This window comes from Erithacus rubecula, assembly GCF_903797595.1.
Source record: "Erithacus rubecula genome assembly, contig: scaffold_94_arrow_ctg1, whole genome shotgun sequence".
Lineage (NCBI taxonomy): Eukaryota > Metazoa > Chordata > Aves > Passeriformes > Muscicapidae > Erithacus > Erithacus rubecula.
The window spans coordinates 652,048-669,768 of record NW_027635383.1 but is presented as its reverse complement, the minus strand read 5'-3'; the positions used below and the strand labels follow the sequence as shown (position 1 = coordinate 669,768).

The 17,721-nt window shown below is 48.4% G+C and overlaps 1 protein-coding gene across 3 annotated transcripts in view; it reads left to right on the top strand.

Moving 5' to 3' along the window:
* The window catches only part of LOC306816865 (uncharacterized protein), a 147,219-nt gene that overhangs the window by 10,764 nt on the left and 118,734 nt on the right, over positions 1-17,721 (top strand). For 2 of the 3 annotated variants that reach the window (XM_079333312.1, XM_079333314.1), the window contains exon 3: positions 17,412-17,516. In XM_079333312.1, the coding sequence (XP_079189438.1) occupies positions 17,412-17,516 (105 nt within the window). Of the gene's footprint in view, positions 1-15,944; positions 16,120-17,411; positions 17,517-17,721 lie in introns of those variants that run through there. The other variant, XM_079333313.1, reaches the window with a different exon arrangement.

Here is a 17,721-nt window from a genome sequence, read left to right as displayed (position 1 = left end):
CGGATCATTTTGTGGATGGGGATCACAGCATCTCGATTTGTCCGGTACTGCCGGCAGTGCACTGTCATGGTAGCAATTGGAACCTTTTGCTCTGTCACTTTCAGGAGTCCTACTGCAGAGGGGTTTTCTGACAGTCCAGGCAAGGTGTTCAACTGCTTAATGCTCTTTGTCGCTACAGCAGCTATTCCAAAAGCCCACCTGAACCCCTTTGGGTCTTTGTAGTAGCCGTTCCTGAGGAAGTCTATGCCTAGAATGCATGGTGCCCCTGGGCCAGTTACAATTGGATGTTTCTGCCACCCCTTCCCTGTCAGGCTAATCTCAGCTTCCAGCAAAGTGAATTCCTGTGATCCCCCCGTCACCCCAACAATAGAACAGGTACCTTCCCCACATGTTCTGATGGAATCAGGGTGCATTGTGAACCAGTATCAACTAGCACTTTATGTTTCTGTGGCTTTGATGTGCCAGGCCATCGCACCCACACCATCCAATAAATCCTGTCATCCCATGCCTCTCCCTGGCTAGAGGCAGGGCCCCTCTAGCCCTGGTTATTATTTCTTTCCTGGGCATACATAGTGGAGGTTCCTTCCAGGGGATCTGACAGAACATCCTTCTTGCTGTAATACCCTGCACCTTGCTTGTGGGAGGTTGAGGCTACCTTCATTTTAGTGCGGCTCCCTCGGTTAGCATTTCCCTCCCTGAGCTGACGCACCTGTGCTGCCAGGACAGAAGTGGGTTTCCCATCCCATTTTCCCATGTCTTCCCCATGGTCTCGCAGGAAAAACCACAGGTCAGCTCGTGAGGTGTACCCTCTCTCCCTAGCTGGGGGACGTGATGCTCTGACTTGGGGGCCTGTGACTCGTACTGGTGCTACGCTGATCTTCCTCACCTCCTCAATTCTCTCCATCATCTCCTCCCTCATATCCCTCATCCTATCTTCGACCTGTTGGAGGTCTCTGGCCATAGCAGAGACATTACCCTGCATTGGGCCATTCATCATGCTCTCAAAATTTCTGAGTTTGTTGGCAACAGAACACACTGTCTCTGGACTGTTATCGGCATTAATCATTGCTATGTAGGTGGTATATTGAGATGGACCCAAGGTTGCCAGATTCCATAACATCTGCCCTGTGCACTTGACCTTGTCAGGGTCATTGTCGTGCTGTACATCCCTCCCAAAGAGTACCTCTAATACTGCTGTCTCTCTCAGCTGCTGGATCCCTTCCTCAAGGGTCTTCCAGCGCATCCTACGGTGGTGCTCCTGCATTCTCTCTCTGTGTACAAACTTCTCTCTCACACTCATTAAAAGCCGGTCCCAGAGGGAAAGGAGGCCTTGCTCCCTTACGAATATCTGGTCCACACCTGAATCCTGGGCCAAGGATCCCAAATTTTTGGCCTCAGTTCCATCCAGTTGAACACCTGTTCCCGTAAGGTCCCAGACCCGGAGTAACCAAGTTGTAAAAGGCTGACGGCCCTACCGAGCAATGTCTTTATGCAGATTACGGAGACTATCGTATGAGAGGGACTCGGTGACAATCTCAACCTCTGGCTCCTTTGCTGGTTGTGAGGACCCTCCTTGCTGATCCCCAGTATCTAAGTGCCTCGTTTTAATCTTACATTTCCTAGTTTCTACAGGAGCAACTGCTGCTGGCTGTGGCTGTTCCTGTGATCCAGCTGGAACCTGGACAGATACAACATCTAGGGGATCCACTGAAGCACCATCTGACTCTCCCTCTTTAGGGCAGGGGGAGGGTTTCTCACCAGCTGGAGAAAAATGCACCTTCATCATCTGGCTGTGCTCATTAAACATTTGGCTATGCTCCTTCAACATCTGGCTTTGCTCCTTCAACATTTGGTCTATATCCTTCACTAGAGCCCCCACTCACTCTGGGTGGCTCATTTCTGCGGTGGGCTCTGGGGCAGGGTTAGGCTCTGGGGCAGCATCCCTAGTCCCTGGGGCAGTGGCAGGTTCTGGGGCAGCATCCCTAGTCCCTGGGGTAAAGGCAGGTTCTGGGGCAGCATCCCTAGTCCCAGGGGCAGTTATCAGACTTGTCGTCCAAGCCAATATTCCCTTGTTTCTGAATGCTAAGTAAAACAGGCCTATCAGCAACACCAGCCACTGTATAATAACAGTGGCAATTAAAACAGATCTGAAATCCTTGAGAACCAGTGGGGTAGCCTTAAAAAACTGGGTGATGGGTTGGGAGAAAATTTCCCTTGCACTCGTTACCTCACAGTAAGTACCATTACTGAAAGAGCCCCAGAAACACGCAGTTAGAGTACGATAGCTCCGGATCCATGCAACCGCTTCCCAGAAAAAATTAAAAACCCATGAATTCCTAACTTAATCAATCCACCAAACAAATCAGATAATAGCTACAGTAACTTTGGTGAGGGGGCCCAAATTCAAATAAGGGCTTGCAAATGGGAGGGAGATGGCTGTGACCACATGGAACACAAACCAGATTAAACCAGACAACATATTGCCAGTTAAGAGAGCTGTTATTCCTGTCTTAACTCTCAACTCAGTGCTTTCTGTCCCATGTTGGGCGCCAAAATCTGTCCTGGTTTGAAAGGACAGGTGTCTGCCAGTAAGGGCAGAAGTTTCCCTTTGGAATAGATACTTTGGTTCCACTCCCCTCCCAAGTATTACAATTGTTTGAATCAAGGACTCTGAGGCAGAGATAAGGGGGTGGGAATAACAGCTCTTTTACTAATATATCTAACTGTACAAGCAGAAAACAATAACAGTTAAAATTGCTAACAGAACGAAATAGATAACTCGGTGTCAGTCCCCTTAGATGCAAGCACGCTGTTTCTGTGCTTAGTCCACCGTCCGGATCTGCCGAGGGCAGACGGAAACGGAGGCAGAAGGGGGTGGGGCGGCAGCGGCCACGCAGGTCCCGGGCGGGAACGGGCTGGAGCGGCGGCTCCTCGCTCACGGTGTGTGTCCGGGTGATCAGCTGTGTCTGCAGAGGCAGGAGGCTGGAACGGGGCAGATGCAGGGCAGGTGATCGCAGAGGATCTGGCTCTCCTGTGCTCCGGCCGCGTGGGCTGATGATCCCGGGCGTCCTCCTCCGAGCTCGCCGGAAACACGAGTGCCCTCCCGGAAGCCTCAGAGGCCCCTCCGGGAGTCGTTCCCACCCACCCCTTTTGTCTGGACTCATCAGAGACCCTGGGTGTAGCCCGGCCAGCTCCATCGGCATGATAATGGGAAAAATTCTTTCAATTGACACAGTAACAGAAAAACACTCAACCCTCAAGAGGAAGGTAGGCAGAACTCAATCATAATGCTGAGTTGCAGCGCAGCAAAGTCCCGGTTCAGAGCGCACAACCTCCCACAGCACCATGCAATAGTTCGATAGTTCGCAGATCCCCTGAGTGGGAGAGGCCACCCCCCCAGCAAAAACTCCCCAACCCCCTATTTCTTTGCCTTCCCCAAAACAAAAGTGTGTTGGTATCCCAGGGCTATTAGCTACTCCTTTTGTGTCTTGATTGTTGGCTGTTCATCTAGGAGTTACCCCTTTCCCCTCCCACTGTCTCCACAATGATCATGGGAAGGAATTCACTGAGAAACCTAGGCCAATAACACCAATGCATTTTTCTCCATTCTTTGTCAGCAGAGTGCAGGCCACAATTTTCTTCCACCTGGAGGGGTTTGCAGTACACCTGGAACCCACTGCCTGAGAGGTGGCAACACAGTCCCACCATTTGCCACGGACTGGTCCAGACTGCACTGGAAACGGATGACGCTCCGGAACATCTGCAGTATGATGATAGCATCGTTGTATGGGGGGACGCAAAAGTTTTTGAGAAAGGAGAGAAGATCATCCAGATTCTCCTGAAAGCTGTTTTTTCTATTTAACCAAGTAGGGCTCAGGGCCCTGCTCAGGAAATTCAGTTTCTAGAAGTCAAGTGGCAAGATGGACGTTGCCAGATTCCCACGGAAGTGATTGAGACAATACCAGCTGTGTCCCCACCGACCAGCAAAAATGAAACACAAGCTTTCCTAGGTGCTGTGGGCTTTTGGAGGTTGCATATCCCCGAGTACAGACAGAACGCAAGCCCTCTCTACCCTGTTACATGGAAGAAAAACAATTTCCAGTGGGGGTGCTGAACAACAATAAGCCTTTGACCAGATCAAACAGGAGACTGCCCATGCTGTAGCCCTTGGGCCAGTCAGGACAGGACAGGATGTGGAGAACGTGCTCTACACTGCAGCAAGCCAGGGAGAATGGTCCTTCCTGGAGCCTCTGGCAGAAAGTACCCAGGGAGACCCGAGGAGGGCCACTGGGGTTCTGGAGTCGGGGATACAAAGGATCTGAGGCCAGCTATACCCCAACTGAGAAAGAGATCCTGCTGGCTTATGAAGGGATTTGAGCCGCTTTAGAAGTGATTGGCACCGAAGCACAGCTGCTTCTATCACCCCAAGTACCAGTGCTGGGCTGGATGTTCAAAGGAAAGGTTCCTTCTCCACATCATGCCACCAATGCTACATGGAGTAAGTGGATAGGTCAGACCAAACAGTGAGCCCGGAAAGGAGTTCCTAATCACCGTGGGATTTTGAAATTCATCACAAACTGGCCTGCAGGTGTGAGTTTTGGACTGTCTTCTGAAGAAGAAGAGGTGCAGGTGGCTTGTGCTGAGGAGGCCCCACTATATAACCAACTTGCAGAAAATTAAAAGCGGTACGCCCTCTTCACTAATGGTTCCTCCCATATTGTAGGGAGAAACCAGAAATGGAAAGCAGACGTATGGAGACCCACAGGGTGAGTTGCAGAAACTACTGAGGGAGAAGTTGGATCAAGTCAGGTTGCAGAGTTCAAAGCCATCCAGCTGACTCTGGATATTGCTGAATGAGAAAAGTGGCCAAGACTCCACATCTCCACTGACTCATGGTTGGTAGCAAATGCTCTGTGGGGATGGCTAGATCAATGGAGAAAAGTCAAGTGTCGCTGCAGAGGGAACCCCATCTGGGCTGCTGAGATGCGGCAAGACATCACTGCCCGGGTAGAGAAGCTGACCATGAGGGCCCATCCCGTAGATGCACATGTACCCAAGTGTCAGGCTAATGAAGAGCATCGTAACAACAAGCAGGTGGATCAATCTTCCAAGGTTAAAGTACCTCAGTTAGATCTGGACTGGCAGCACCAGGAAGAGTTAATTCTAGCTCGGTGGGCCTGTGATGCCTCCGGTCATCAGGGGAGAGATGCGACGTGCTGATGGGCTTGTGACCGCGGGGTGAACTTAATCATGGACAGTATCTCACAGGTTATCCATGACTGTGGGACATGTGCTTCAGTCACGCAGGCCGAGCAGTTGAAGTTTCTATGGTGTGGCGGGCGGTGGTCAAAGTACAGCTAATGGGGAAGCCTTTCAACTTGATTACATCTCACTTCCCCAAACTCACCAAGGAAAACTATGTGCTGACCAAGGTAGAAGAAACCACCGGGTGACTGGAGGCATACCCTGTGCCTCACGCCATTGCTCAGAACACCATCCTGGGCCCGGAAAAGCAAGTGTTGTGGTGACGTGGATCCCCGGAGAGAATTGAGTCTTAAAACAGGAAGCATTTCATGAAGAGCCTCATAGACACCTGGGCCAGATAGCCATGGATTTAAGTGGGTGTGTCATATTCCCTATCATGTGCCATTTGCTGGGAAACTTGAACGATGCAATGGACTGAATGCTGCAAACAGCCTTGAATGCGCTGGGCAGGGAAACCTTCAGACCCTGGGAGCTGCGTTCAGTGAAGGACACCTGTTTGGTCAATACCTGTGGTTCCATCAGTTGAGCTGGTCCTACTCAATCAGAACCCTTGCATACTGTAGATGGAGATGAAGTCCCCGTGGTACATATAAGAGGTATGTTAAGAATGACAGCTTAGATTAGTCACACCTCAAACAAAAGGCACACCCAAACGCGGGATCGTTTTTGCTCAAGGACCTGGTTACACTTTGTAGGTAATGCAGGAAGATGGGGAAACACATTGTGTACCTCAAGGGGACCTAATTTTGATTGAGAACTGTCTGTAATGTTTCATTGTGTGTATATGTATATATATATATATAGGTATATAGTTGAAGAAAAGGTATTAATTGTGGCATGATGTAGATGATATATATAGGGGTGCAGGTTGTCCTGGTTAAAGGAGTAAGGTGCAAGTTTAACCCGTGGTGGGAATAACCAAACTGTGTATCCTAGCCCGCTCTGGGTCATTCCTGATGAACTTTTATTGATGGATCTCTTGCAGTAGCTGCCCAGGGCACATCCAACATCTAAGGTACAAGATGGGTATTAAATGAGACAAGGAAATAGAGGCAAACACTTCGAGGCAGGGTAGTGTTTCTTGACACAAATGACTCAGCCCTGATCACTCCCCTCTGGGGAAGCACCAGCATATTCCCAGCCTGCCTGAGGTGTCATCTCTGCTAATGGGCCCTAATGGACTCAGTGGCACTAGGATCATAGGCATCTGCAGTGATTTAGACCGCCCAAGACTCAAAACATCCCATGAGTCACGGTATTACATTCCTCCACTGTGAAACTCCCTGTCCTTGGGGAGGTCCTGAGCCTGGGCATATATATAATCTTTGGGTTTGGGGACTTTTGGCACCACCACTCGACAGATCCAAAGGAGGACCAAAACATCAAGAGGACTGTGACCATTACTTCCAACAGGACTGCGACCACCACTTGATAGGACTGGACTGTGACCATCACTCTGACCAACAGGGTGCCAGTTTATATTCTGACTTTGTGGGTTAAAGCCAGTTCTCCCTTTATCATTGTATTTATTGTAAACTGCTTTGTACATTGTAACTCCGACCTGTCATGTCTCCTGAGGTAGATGTGTGGTGTTCATTACTCCCGACGGTCTGCTTTTAAACCAGCATGCTGGGTGATTGCCATAGGCTTTAGAAATCACTGGCACCTGGTGGCATTTTATGTCTTGCCTCGCAGGCAACCTGGTTGTGGATACTTTGCTCCAAACCAGAGAGAGCCAAGGGTTATGAAACCCAGATCCACTGGAGAACTGTAGGATCCTAGACCAGCCCAGATGTGAAGGGACCTCGAAAGATCATCTGATGCAGCCTTTTGTGCGAAAGGGAGCCTAGATGCGATTATTTATCACCCTGTCCAATCGCATCTTGAAAACCTCCAGCAATGGGGACTGGTGCGACTTGTGCCCGTTGTCCCTTGTCTTCTCCATGTGGTTCCCTTGAAGTACTGGACTACTGTGAGGGGTTTCCCCCTGAGCCTAGGCATGTGCCTAACAATTTGTAACTAGTTCCTTTGTCATTGCTGGCCTTCATGCAGCTCCCAGCTGCTTTTAGATGTTTCTCCTCAGCTTTTGGATCATGCTGAGCCCATTTGTCCGAGTATTTAGGACTTGAGCTTATTCCCTGCTTCTGTAAGTATTCAGTGATATGTCTTGCCATCCCTCTGACTATGCCAATTGGTGGAAATGGGTGTTTTAGGTCGCTTAAAGAATCGCAGGGAAAGGTGAGAGCAAAAGCAGGTTCTCCAGCCCTTTGAGCATCTTCATGGCCCTCCTTGGCACCCTGTCCAATCTGTCCGCCTCTTTTTATTGAATTCTGGGGATCAGAACGGGACACAGAGTGTGGCCTGCAGGCATGACCTCTGTGAGAATAGGCCAGGGTCTGCTTGCGCTAGACAAAGCTAGTTTTTACCAGCTAGGCACCAGACTCCCTGAGAGCCTAAGCAGAGCGACTCAGCAAAGCTGGTGGCACCCCTGTGTAAGCATATTTAAGAAAGGGTAAAGCGCTGCCTGGTGTCCGTATTTCCCTGCTGCCCTTCGATTTGGCAGGTAGCTATGTCCTGAAGGAGATTTTTCATCCTCTTTTCTCCTCCTGTCCTATTGAGGAAGGGTGATGAGAAAACAGCTGGTTGGGCCGCTGGCAGCCAGCCAAGGTCTGACATCATAAAGCCTAAAGTGCATACTCTTCCATGTAGAAAGGGGTGGGTGGCTTAGAGATTTTAGGAATGGGAAAATTAATTAGGGACTGAATGTTGATTTGAGTGAAGGGCAGGTACCAATCCGCCTTCTATAACTGCAATTTCATCAGCAAAGGACAGCTGAGAATCAGGCCCCAATGATGCTGGTTTGGGTGTTGCTAAGATGGAGTTCATTTCCCCATAGCAGCTCTCACAGTGCGGTGTGTCACGTGAAAAAGGGAGGCTTCCTCGACCCTTGTCATGGGGAGATTTACTCATTCTTTAGTGATTAATTTGACTGTGTTTCAGGCAAGTCGAGACCCTTGTGCTCAACCAGTCTGTCAGCGTCCCATTGGAGGGATCCTTCACTGAGCAGTCCTACTGGATCAGAGGGTGGTTTGACTGACTTAGGGAAACACGCCAACAGTGTAAGGGAGACCCCTCAGCAGGTCTTCCCCTTTAGCCATTGTGTTACCTGCTGCTGGTGACTGGTAGCGTCTGCCAAGGATTCACACTAACAGTTTATGGAATAACACTCCTTATTAATATAAATTGTGACAGGTTAAGGTTTGAGGAATGTCGGTGACAGTGTCTGACTGCAAAAATATATTTGAAGGAATATACAGACAAGCTCTAATTCCCAATAAAAGTTTCAGCATGCGTTGATTATGATTCTTATCCAATAGGCATCTCTATGGGGGAGAAGACAGGTTCAGCCCATCAACTGATCCCAGCAGCTACGATGGAGTCTTCCCTAACTTTTCCCCATTCTCGACTTATTTTTATACTATTTCTGTGTGTTTAGGCGGAGCTTGAGTGACTATTGTCATACATACCTTTGTTACTGATTGGTGTAAAATTCTCTTGCTTTGGTTTTAAAGATTCAGTCAAAAAGAATATAGAGCGCACGCCCAGTGAGAGGTGGGCATAAACTTTCAGATGAAGGTGTGCGTTAATATTATTATTGGGCTCTAATGAAGCAAGTTCATCTAAGAAAAGTGATTTCACCACAGTTGCTGGCTCAACAGTATGACATACATCTTACCCTGTCTCCCTCCCCTGGTTGACAGGTGGTGTGCGGTTTATCAGCTGCAAAGTACCATTGAGTTCATTTCCCTGCAAGGATTTATACAGAGCCTGGCCTTCGCTCTGCTCCACCCTCCATCCCATCCCCCTTAACAGGTGTGTGTGTGTATGGGAAATCATCACGGAGTAGCTTTCAAGTCATGACAACTGCATTCCATCCAGGGAGCAGCAACTGGGATTTGATCTATAATTCCCATAGTGTTATAACTCCTGTAAGAATGTTAATATAACTCCTAAGTTTCCTCTAATTGAATGTCCAGTTACCAGTCCACAGAGTCCGCGGTCATTTTCCCACACCGTGCTTTGCATTGGTAGCTAGAGAGGTGTTGATAAGACACCTGTGTTTTGGCTATTACTGAGCAGCATTGGCACAGCATCAGTGCTGCCTCTCCAACCTTCTGCCCCAGCATCAGTAGGCTGGGCAAGATCCTGGGAGAAGATGCCACTGGACCAGGTGACCCAAACTGGCCAGAGGTCTATTCTGTACCATACGACTTCAGCTCAGAAATAAAAGCTAAGTTAAGGAAAGGGAAGGGGACACATTCGTTATTTACGTTTGCCTTTCGGAGCAACCCCTACGCGTGCCGAAGCCCCGCTTCTTGGTAAGTGGTCGGACAGTGCTTGCCGATGGGAACTAGAGGATATAATTATTTGTTTTTCATTTTTGCTTTTTTGTGCAAAACCTTTCCCTTTTCCTTTAGTAAACTGCCTTATCTCACCGTAATGGTTTTGAAATTAAAACCGGTGAGAGACTCCATGTCAGAAGTACAGTTTAATAGGTAAAAAGAGAAAAAATAAAATACATGCAATAATACAAAAAAAAATCGCTGAGAGAGTCAGAATACAGCCTGACACCCTGCTGGTTAGGGTGGTGGTAGCAGTCTGGATGAAGTGGTCTTCTCGAAGCAGTGATCTTGTAGAAATCGTGGCAGGGTTCCTGGTAGCTCTTGTCTTCTGGAAACCAGTGGGTAAGGGCAGCTTTGGTGTTCCAAATCTCACTTTTTATCTAGGTAGGAAAGGCTTAGCTCCTCGCCCTGGGCGGAGGATTTCACAACGGGATGATGTAATTTTATCAGTCATGCAATGGGACTCAATGGCCCATTAACAGAAGACATGTTCCTGGAGGAAGGATGGGTCATGGGAAAGAGAAAGAACATTGTCCCATCTGGTCTTAACAGATGGCCCATTAGCAGAGGATATCTCCCACAGAGATATGAATCACTTTAATTATCATTCACCGTACTTCAGAGGCTTTATCTGCTTGGCTTGTTTGATTGCAGCGCAGGTCTCGCAGTTTTGGATGACCTGTGAGATGTTGTTCATAGTAAGGTCCACCCCTCAGTTACGGGCCTATCGGTATGTTGCATCTCTCCCCTGATGACCAGAGGTATCATGGGCCCAACAAGCTAGGAATGATTTTTTCTTGTGTTGCCAGTCTAGATCTACTTGTGATACTTTCACTTTGGCAACTCGGTCCACCTGCTCGTTGTTGTGATGCTCTTCATTAGCCTGACTCTTGGGTACGTGCGCATCTACGTGTCAACCTTTTCAAGGTCAGCCTCTTTACTCTGGTGGCAATGTCCTGCCAAATCTCAGCGGCCCAGATGGGTTTCCCGCTGTGCTGCTAGTTGGCCTTTTTTTAGCGATCCAGCCATTTTCAGAGAGCATTATCTACCATCCATGTGTTGGTGTAGAGACAGAGCCTCGGCTACTTCTCTCATTCAGATATCTAAAGCCAGCTGGACGGCTTTAAGCTTTGCGACCTGATTCGATATACTTTGTCCTTCGGTAGCTTGTGCAACTTGTCGTGTGGGGCTCCATACGGCAGTTTTTCATTTCTGGTTAGCACCTACAATTCGGCAGGAGCCATCGGTGAAGAGGGCACATTGTTTTTCAGTCTCTGGTAGCTCGTTATAAGGTGGGACTTTCTCGGCACATGTCACTTGCTCCTCTTCTTCTTCAGAAGATAATCCAAAAGTCTCGCCTTCAGGCTAGTTTGTAATTATTTTCAGGGCGATTCGGATTTTCAATACGGGCGTGCTGAGTGATGAGGACAATCCACTTGCTCCTTGTGGTGTTGGTGGCGTGATGTGTGGAAGGAATCTTTTCCTTGAACATCCATTCTAGTACCGGCAATCGGGGTGACAGAAGCAGCTGTGTTTTGGGGCCAATTACTTCTGAGGCCGCTTGAACTCCTTTATAGGCAGTCAAGATTTCTTTCTCTGTGGGAGTGTAGTTGGCTTCAGACCTTTTGTAGCTTTGGCTTTACAATCGTAGTGGTTGACTTTGGGTCTCACTAGGCACCTTCTGTTAAAGGCTCCAGGAAAGACCATGGTTCCCGGCTGCAGAGTAGAGCTCATTCTTTACTTTTGGTTCTGTTTTGACTGGGCCAAGGGCTACCGCATGAGTGATTTTTTGTTTGATCTGGGTGAAAGCTTGTTGCTGTTTAGGACCCCAGTGGAAATTGTTTTTCTTGCGGGTGACCAGGTAGAGAGGGCTTACGATTTGTCTGTCCTCGGGAACGTGCATTCTCCAAAAGCTTATGGCACCTAGGAAAGCTTGTGCTTTTTTCTTGCTGGTTGGTGGAGACAATAGCGGTGATCTTGTTGATTACTTTTGTTGGGATCTGACGACGTCGATTTTGCCACTTGACTTGTAGAAACTAAATTTCTTTAGCCGGTCTTTGAACCTTACTTCGCTTAATGGCAAAACCAGTTTTCAGCAGAATCTGGATAATCTTCTCTCCTTTCTTGAAGACTTTTCTTGCTGTGCTCTTTCATACAATGATGTCATCGATATACTGTGGATGTTCAGGAGCCTTGCCCTTTTCCAGTGCAGTTTGGATTAGTCCATGGCAGGTGGTGGGACTGTGCTTCCACCTCTGGGGCTGTTGGTTCTAGGTGTACTGCACTCTCTTCCAGGTGAAGGCAAACTGGGGCTTGCACTCTGCTGTTAAAGGAATGGAGAAGAAGGTATAGGTAAACTCGAGGGTCGCGTACCACTTTGCTTCCTTGGACTCCAGTTTGAACTGAAGCTCCAACGTGTCTGGCACGGCAGCAGTCAGTGGTGGTGTGACCCTATTCAGGCCACGGTAATCTACTGTCAGTCTCCATTTTCTACTGGACTTGTGCACTGGCCATAGTAGGGCTGTTGAAAGGTGAACGAGCCTTGCTGACTACCTTCTGGCTCTCTAGTTGACGAATCATCTCACGGACGGGAATTACAGGGCTTCTGCCGGTACGGTATTGCCGACAGTGTACTGTTGCTGTGGCCATTGGTACCTGTTGTTCTTTAACTTTCAGCAGTCTCACAGCAGAGGGGACATCTGAGAGACCAGACAAGGTATTCAGTTTTTTGATGTCTTTTGCTTGTACAGCAGCAATCCAAAAAGCCTAACGATATCCTTTTGGGTCTTTGAAATATCCATTTCTGAGATAGTCTCTGTCAAGGATGCATGGGGCTTCTGGGCCAGTCGTGATGGGGTGCTTCTGCCACCCGTTCCTAGTTAAACTCACTTCGGCTTTCAATACAGTCAGCTGCTGGGATCCTCCTGTTACTCCAGAAATAGAAATGGATTTTGTTCTTACATACTTTGATGACATCGGGGTACATTGGGTGCCGGAGTCAACCAAAACCTTATATTTTCGAGGGCCAGATGTGCCAGGCTATCGGATCCACACAGTTCAATAGATCTGATTGTTTCTCTCGTCTCCCTGGCTAGAGGCAGGGCCTCTCTATTCCTGATTGTGGTACACGTTGCTCTCTTCCTGTGAATAGGTTTCTGCGGTCCTTTCCAGTGGATCAGTCATATCATCATTCCAATGCTGTCTGGGGTTCTGTGCACGAGAGACTGGAGCAGCGTTGACTTTAGATGAGCTTCTTATGTTAGGTGTCCCTCTTTTCAGTTTACGTATCTGGGCTGCTAAGGAGGAGGTGGGTTTTCCATCCCACTTTTCCATGTCTTCTCTATGCTCTAGTCTGCATAGACACTGACACTGTTGCTTTGCATTTGGTTCCTTTTTCCTCTGTAAAAGTCTGCGTAAACACAGATGCTGTTTCTTTGCGTTTGTTTTTCTTTTTTTTTTGGTGAAGGGACATTTTGAGGGGACATGGACGCTGTTACTTTGCTTCTTTTTCCTTCTTCTTTAAGAATACGCTGCATCACACTATGTAGTGTTTTGTTTTAAAGCATGTTGCAGGCTGTACAGAGAAGACAAAGCAAAGCTGACAACAATACTATGCTGTCCTTGGCATCCAGAGGGAACTCAACATTTTTAAGAGCTGCTGTGTCAGGCCTGAAAGGCTGGAAAAAATAATTATTTGCCCCTCCCCACAGGGGCTGGGTGCAATTGTTGAGGCCCCAGACATAGCAATCTAGACTAGGACAAGCAAACGAAGTTGAGTATATATTTTGAATGATGTTCATTGCCTCGGAGGTTAGCATGCAATAGACATAAGAGACTAATAAAGCAATTTTTATGCCACACTCTGGTCTACACAGGAGCATTACAACCAGCAGACAGTTTCCCATGTGTGGAAAAAAATTAGAGAGCTAGATATAAGACTTAGGTAAGCATGTTGAGCATCATAGCAAATAAGTGGCTTCTACAATACAAAATAGTAATTTTGACTTTTCTAGGTACCTCTTGCCCCACGTTGGGTGCCAAAAATATGTAATGGTTTTGAAATCAAAACCAGTGAGATGCTCCAAGTCAGAAGTACAATAGAACAGGAGAAAGGAGAAAAAATAAAGTACATGCAATAGTACAAAAGAAAAACCACTGACAAAGTCAGAATACAACCTGACACCCTGCTAGTTAGGGTGGTGATAGCAGTCCAGATGAAGTGGTTGAGAGCTTAGGGGTGAAAATTAGAGGTCAAGCTATTGCATTAAGAGTAAGACATTTGGCAGAAAATAAAGCCCTTTGAGTTCCAGCTGGTCCTCAGAGATCAGAGGAGACTGGGTGGGGTCAGGTGCAATTTCCGATTGCAACCAATTTAGCACTATAAGTCTGGTTGCGTTCTCTAAGATTCTTTGCGAGCACAGATTCAGGAATAGAGTGATTTTCTGAAGTTACAGAAATAGGGATTTGGAACTGCTATTCAGAAATGCACCAGCTGTGATAGAACTCTAATAACATCGTGCTAACCCATGCAATACTAATAATAGCAATGGTATGCAATGGCTTCCCAAGAGGGCATCCCCACTTGGGAGGAGGGAGAAGAGAACAGACCAGCACCTGTCTCCAAGATCTTTTGGGAATTCCTGTTGCCTAGCTGGAATTTCTACCCTCCTTATATACAGCCCAATCTTCTCCTCATTACGTATAGCACGATGTAAGCGGAGAGCTGAGCAATATAATCATATATGTGGAAGTATGTACTCCAGTTAGCTTATTAGCATATGCATGAGTGTGCGTTTTAATACGTACATCACCCTTAATCATGCAGTCGTTACTTTTTTGGCCTTGGTGTCCTTCAAAGTTCTGCTCTTAAGACTTTTTTCCATTTCATGTCATTCATCAGAGCCAAAAGAGGACTATTCTAGCAGCCCATGAACTCCTCCTTCATCCTTATTGTCCCGTCTTGATGTCAGCTCTGTGGATCTCCATCAGTAAAAATAACGTGGAGGGTACACGGTTTTGGCCTTTCCTGGCTCCATGGGCATCATCCCACACAAACCAACAAAGGAAACCTTGTGGTCGGTATCTACTATAGGCCACCTGATTAGGAGGATGAGGTCAATGTAAGAAATCAGACAAGTTAGGCAAGAGATGAGCCTGGCTAAGTAAAAGCTAAGGTAAACCTGGAGCTGAATTTGGCAGTGGTTGTAAAGAATCATAAGATGGGCTTCCACAAGTGCGTTGGTCAGAAAATAAGACTAAAGAAAGCGGAAGCAATCCTCATGCCCTGCCTTCCTCCCCGCGCCCCTCCTTCCTGCCAAATGAACCAGGAGGTCTAGTGGCCAGCAATATGGAGAAGGCTGTGGAACTCAGGGCTTTATTTTCCTCTGTTTTCACTGGCAGTATTCCCACACCTCTCAAAACCCTGGACCTCAGTGCAGGGACTTGGGGAACAAAGTGCATTCCATCATAGGAAGCGATCTGTTTTGGGACCACCCGAGGAACCTGTGGATACACAAGTCCTGCACCTGGGGAGGCACAACCCCATGCACCAGTACATGCTGGAGGCCGATCAGCTGGAAAGCAGCTTTGCAAAATAGGACAATGTGCCCTTGCCGCAAAGGCGGCCAAGGATATCCTTAGCCTGATATAGAGCAAAGCAGGGTTTATATATGTTACAAGACACTTGTGTGGTCCATCCAAGGTGCTCACTGTCCCCGGGGGTGCAGGACACCATAGACCATCCTTGGGCAGCTTTGAGGGCACTGCCTATTTTTCTAAAAGCCTCCTACCCAGCTTAGCCCATGCCCTACTGCATTTAGCCCCTCAAGCCAGCAGTGCCGAACGCACGCTTTGTATTTTATTTGCTTCCAGCAGACGTGCACCTTGGAATTATCTGCAATGGAAGCAGGACATTCAGCAAACAATGTAGAGCAACTTCTTTTGGTTCTTCAAAATGTCCTGAGAAGTTAAGGCCAGGCCTGCCCTGCCCTGGCCAAGCAGTCATTTGACTGGAGGGAGCAGCACCAAAAAGGCACAGGCACCTTTGGGGTGGACTTGATGCGGTTACAAATAACAAGAAATAGTAATTGTAGCTACTACAGCCTCTTCTGCGACCTCGTAGGCCGCCCTCGGATTCGCAGCACTACACGGGGCAGATCCCTCCGCGCCCCGCGGGGACCAGGTCGACGAGGGCGGACCCGCCAAGGAGGCGGAGGAAAGCGAAAACGGCAGGCGAGACAACAAATGGAGACGCGGGCCACGATCCGTCGGCCCAATGGGCGCCAGGGAGGGCTCGTCTTAGTGGAGGAAGTGTCGGAGCGGACACGGGCGTTGTCCTTGGCTGACGAGAGTACGGGGGTGCTGTCCTCTCGCCCTGGTGGCGCCACTACTGTCTTTGGAAAGATTATCGCCAAAGCGTCTCTGTGGTATCGTCAGCGACGAGGACTAGGAGGTAGCCGCGAATTTGCTCTGTGCGCGGTTCCTATTCCCCCCCTCCTCCCGCTTCCCCTTTGCTCCCTCCCGCTTTCCCTCCCCTCCACCTCGCCTCTCTTCCCCCTCATAACCGCGCTCGCGGGCATCTGAGCCGAGGACGGCCGCTGCGCGGTACCCGGGCGCGCAGCAGGGCGTGCGGCGGCGCTGCCGCTGCGGGTGGGTGCAGGGATGGGGGACGCACGGGGCCTCTCTGGCTTATGGCGTTCTCTGCTGCACCGTCCCCTAAGCTTGTTCTGTGCCGCACCCCCGGCCTTCCGGCTGCTGCGGGCGTTCTGGGTTGCTGGTGTTGTCCGGACTTGCCTCGCATCCCACCCTACTGTGTCGTGTGCGCGCGTAGAGAAGGACCTCCGATGGTAACTTGGTCTCAATGTGTCTGCGAAGAGCCTCGAAGAGGTTTCGCAGCTTCGCTGTGTTAGTCTTTGCTTCTGAACCCCAAACCTGGATTATTAGGACAAGGAATCACGGCTTTCTGTAGTTAAAAAAATAAAAAAAAAAAGAATCGGTCATCCTGCAGGCTGCAATAGCTTTCCAGAAGTTGTTTGTGTGGGGCATTAAGACCGTGATAACAGCGTACTTGCGAGGGTCACGAGTGTTGGTACTGGAAACCGGAGTGAGCTGCTTAGACCGGGTGGGGGGGGAGGGAAACAATGCAGCCGTTTCCTATGCGTTGTTAACTTGCAGGTATTATCCCATATGATGTAGTTATTAAAATGCTGAAAGTTAACAGTTTGGGATTCCTTCTGCTTTCTGCTTTCGAAGGTAGGGTTTGCATGCAGTATAGAAGACAGCCTCGCGCTATGCACTTGAAGGCTTCCTGTGATTCAATACTTGAGCTCCCTATCCTGTGGGAAATGAATGGCCGCTGCTCTTCCACTTCACTAAACTCTTTAATGATTCAGTTAAGCCGTTTGTCTCCAGTCTCTGCATGGACCACATCCAATAGAAAATCTGCTTAGGAAAGAATCAACCCGAACTAAAACTTACTGGAGGTTTTTAATTGCGAGTAGCGGCCTGTCTCCTTCCCCCATCGTCTTGCATGAGGAATCCCGCTTCTGGAGGGGGGCTCTGTAAATTGATTGTATTTTGGGTATAGAAGGCATTATATTCATGCAAGAAAAGCCAATGTTCTGGCTTGTGTTTGGGGTATCTGGTAATCTGCTTCTGTAGGAGTTCAGCAGGGCAGATGGGTTTGCATAAGGTCTCACCTTTCTCTGAAGCCAGTTATGTTTTAACTGTTTACTCTTCCTGCAGTGCTGTTCGTTCCATGATCTTTTGCCCCTAGACGGGACCCTTTTCCTAGTCATGCCTAAGGAGCCAATTATCGAGTTGTCTGAAGCAGGAGATTCTGGTGAATGTGTAAGTACTGTGGGAGTTTTCTGTATGCTAAACTGTGCCTGTAGATAGTTCCTCATTTACTAGACTCTTTCCCATCCCACCCTTTCCATCTTGACAGGGCACTGCAGGCTACTTTGGGTCTTCTGTTGCTGTCATCTTCTGCCTCTAGCTCGTAATGGAGTTGAGCTTTTTGTAACTAAAAGCAGTGCTATACAGCAGTGCTGTT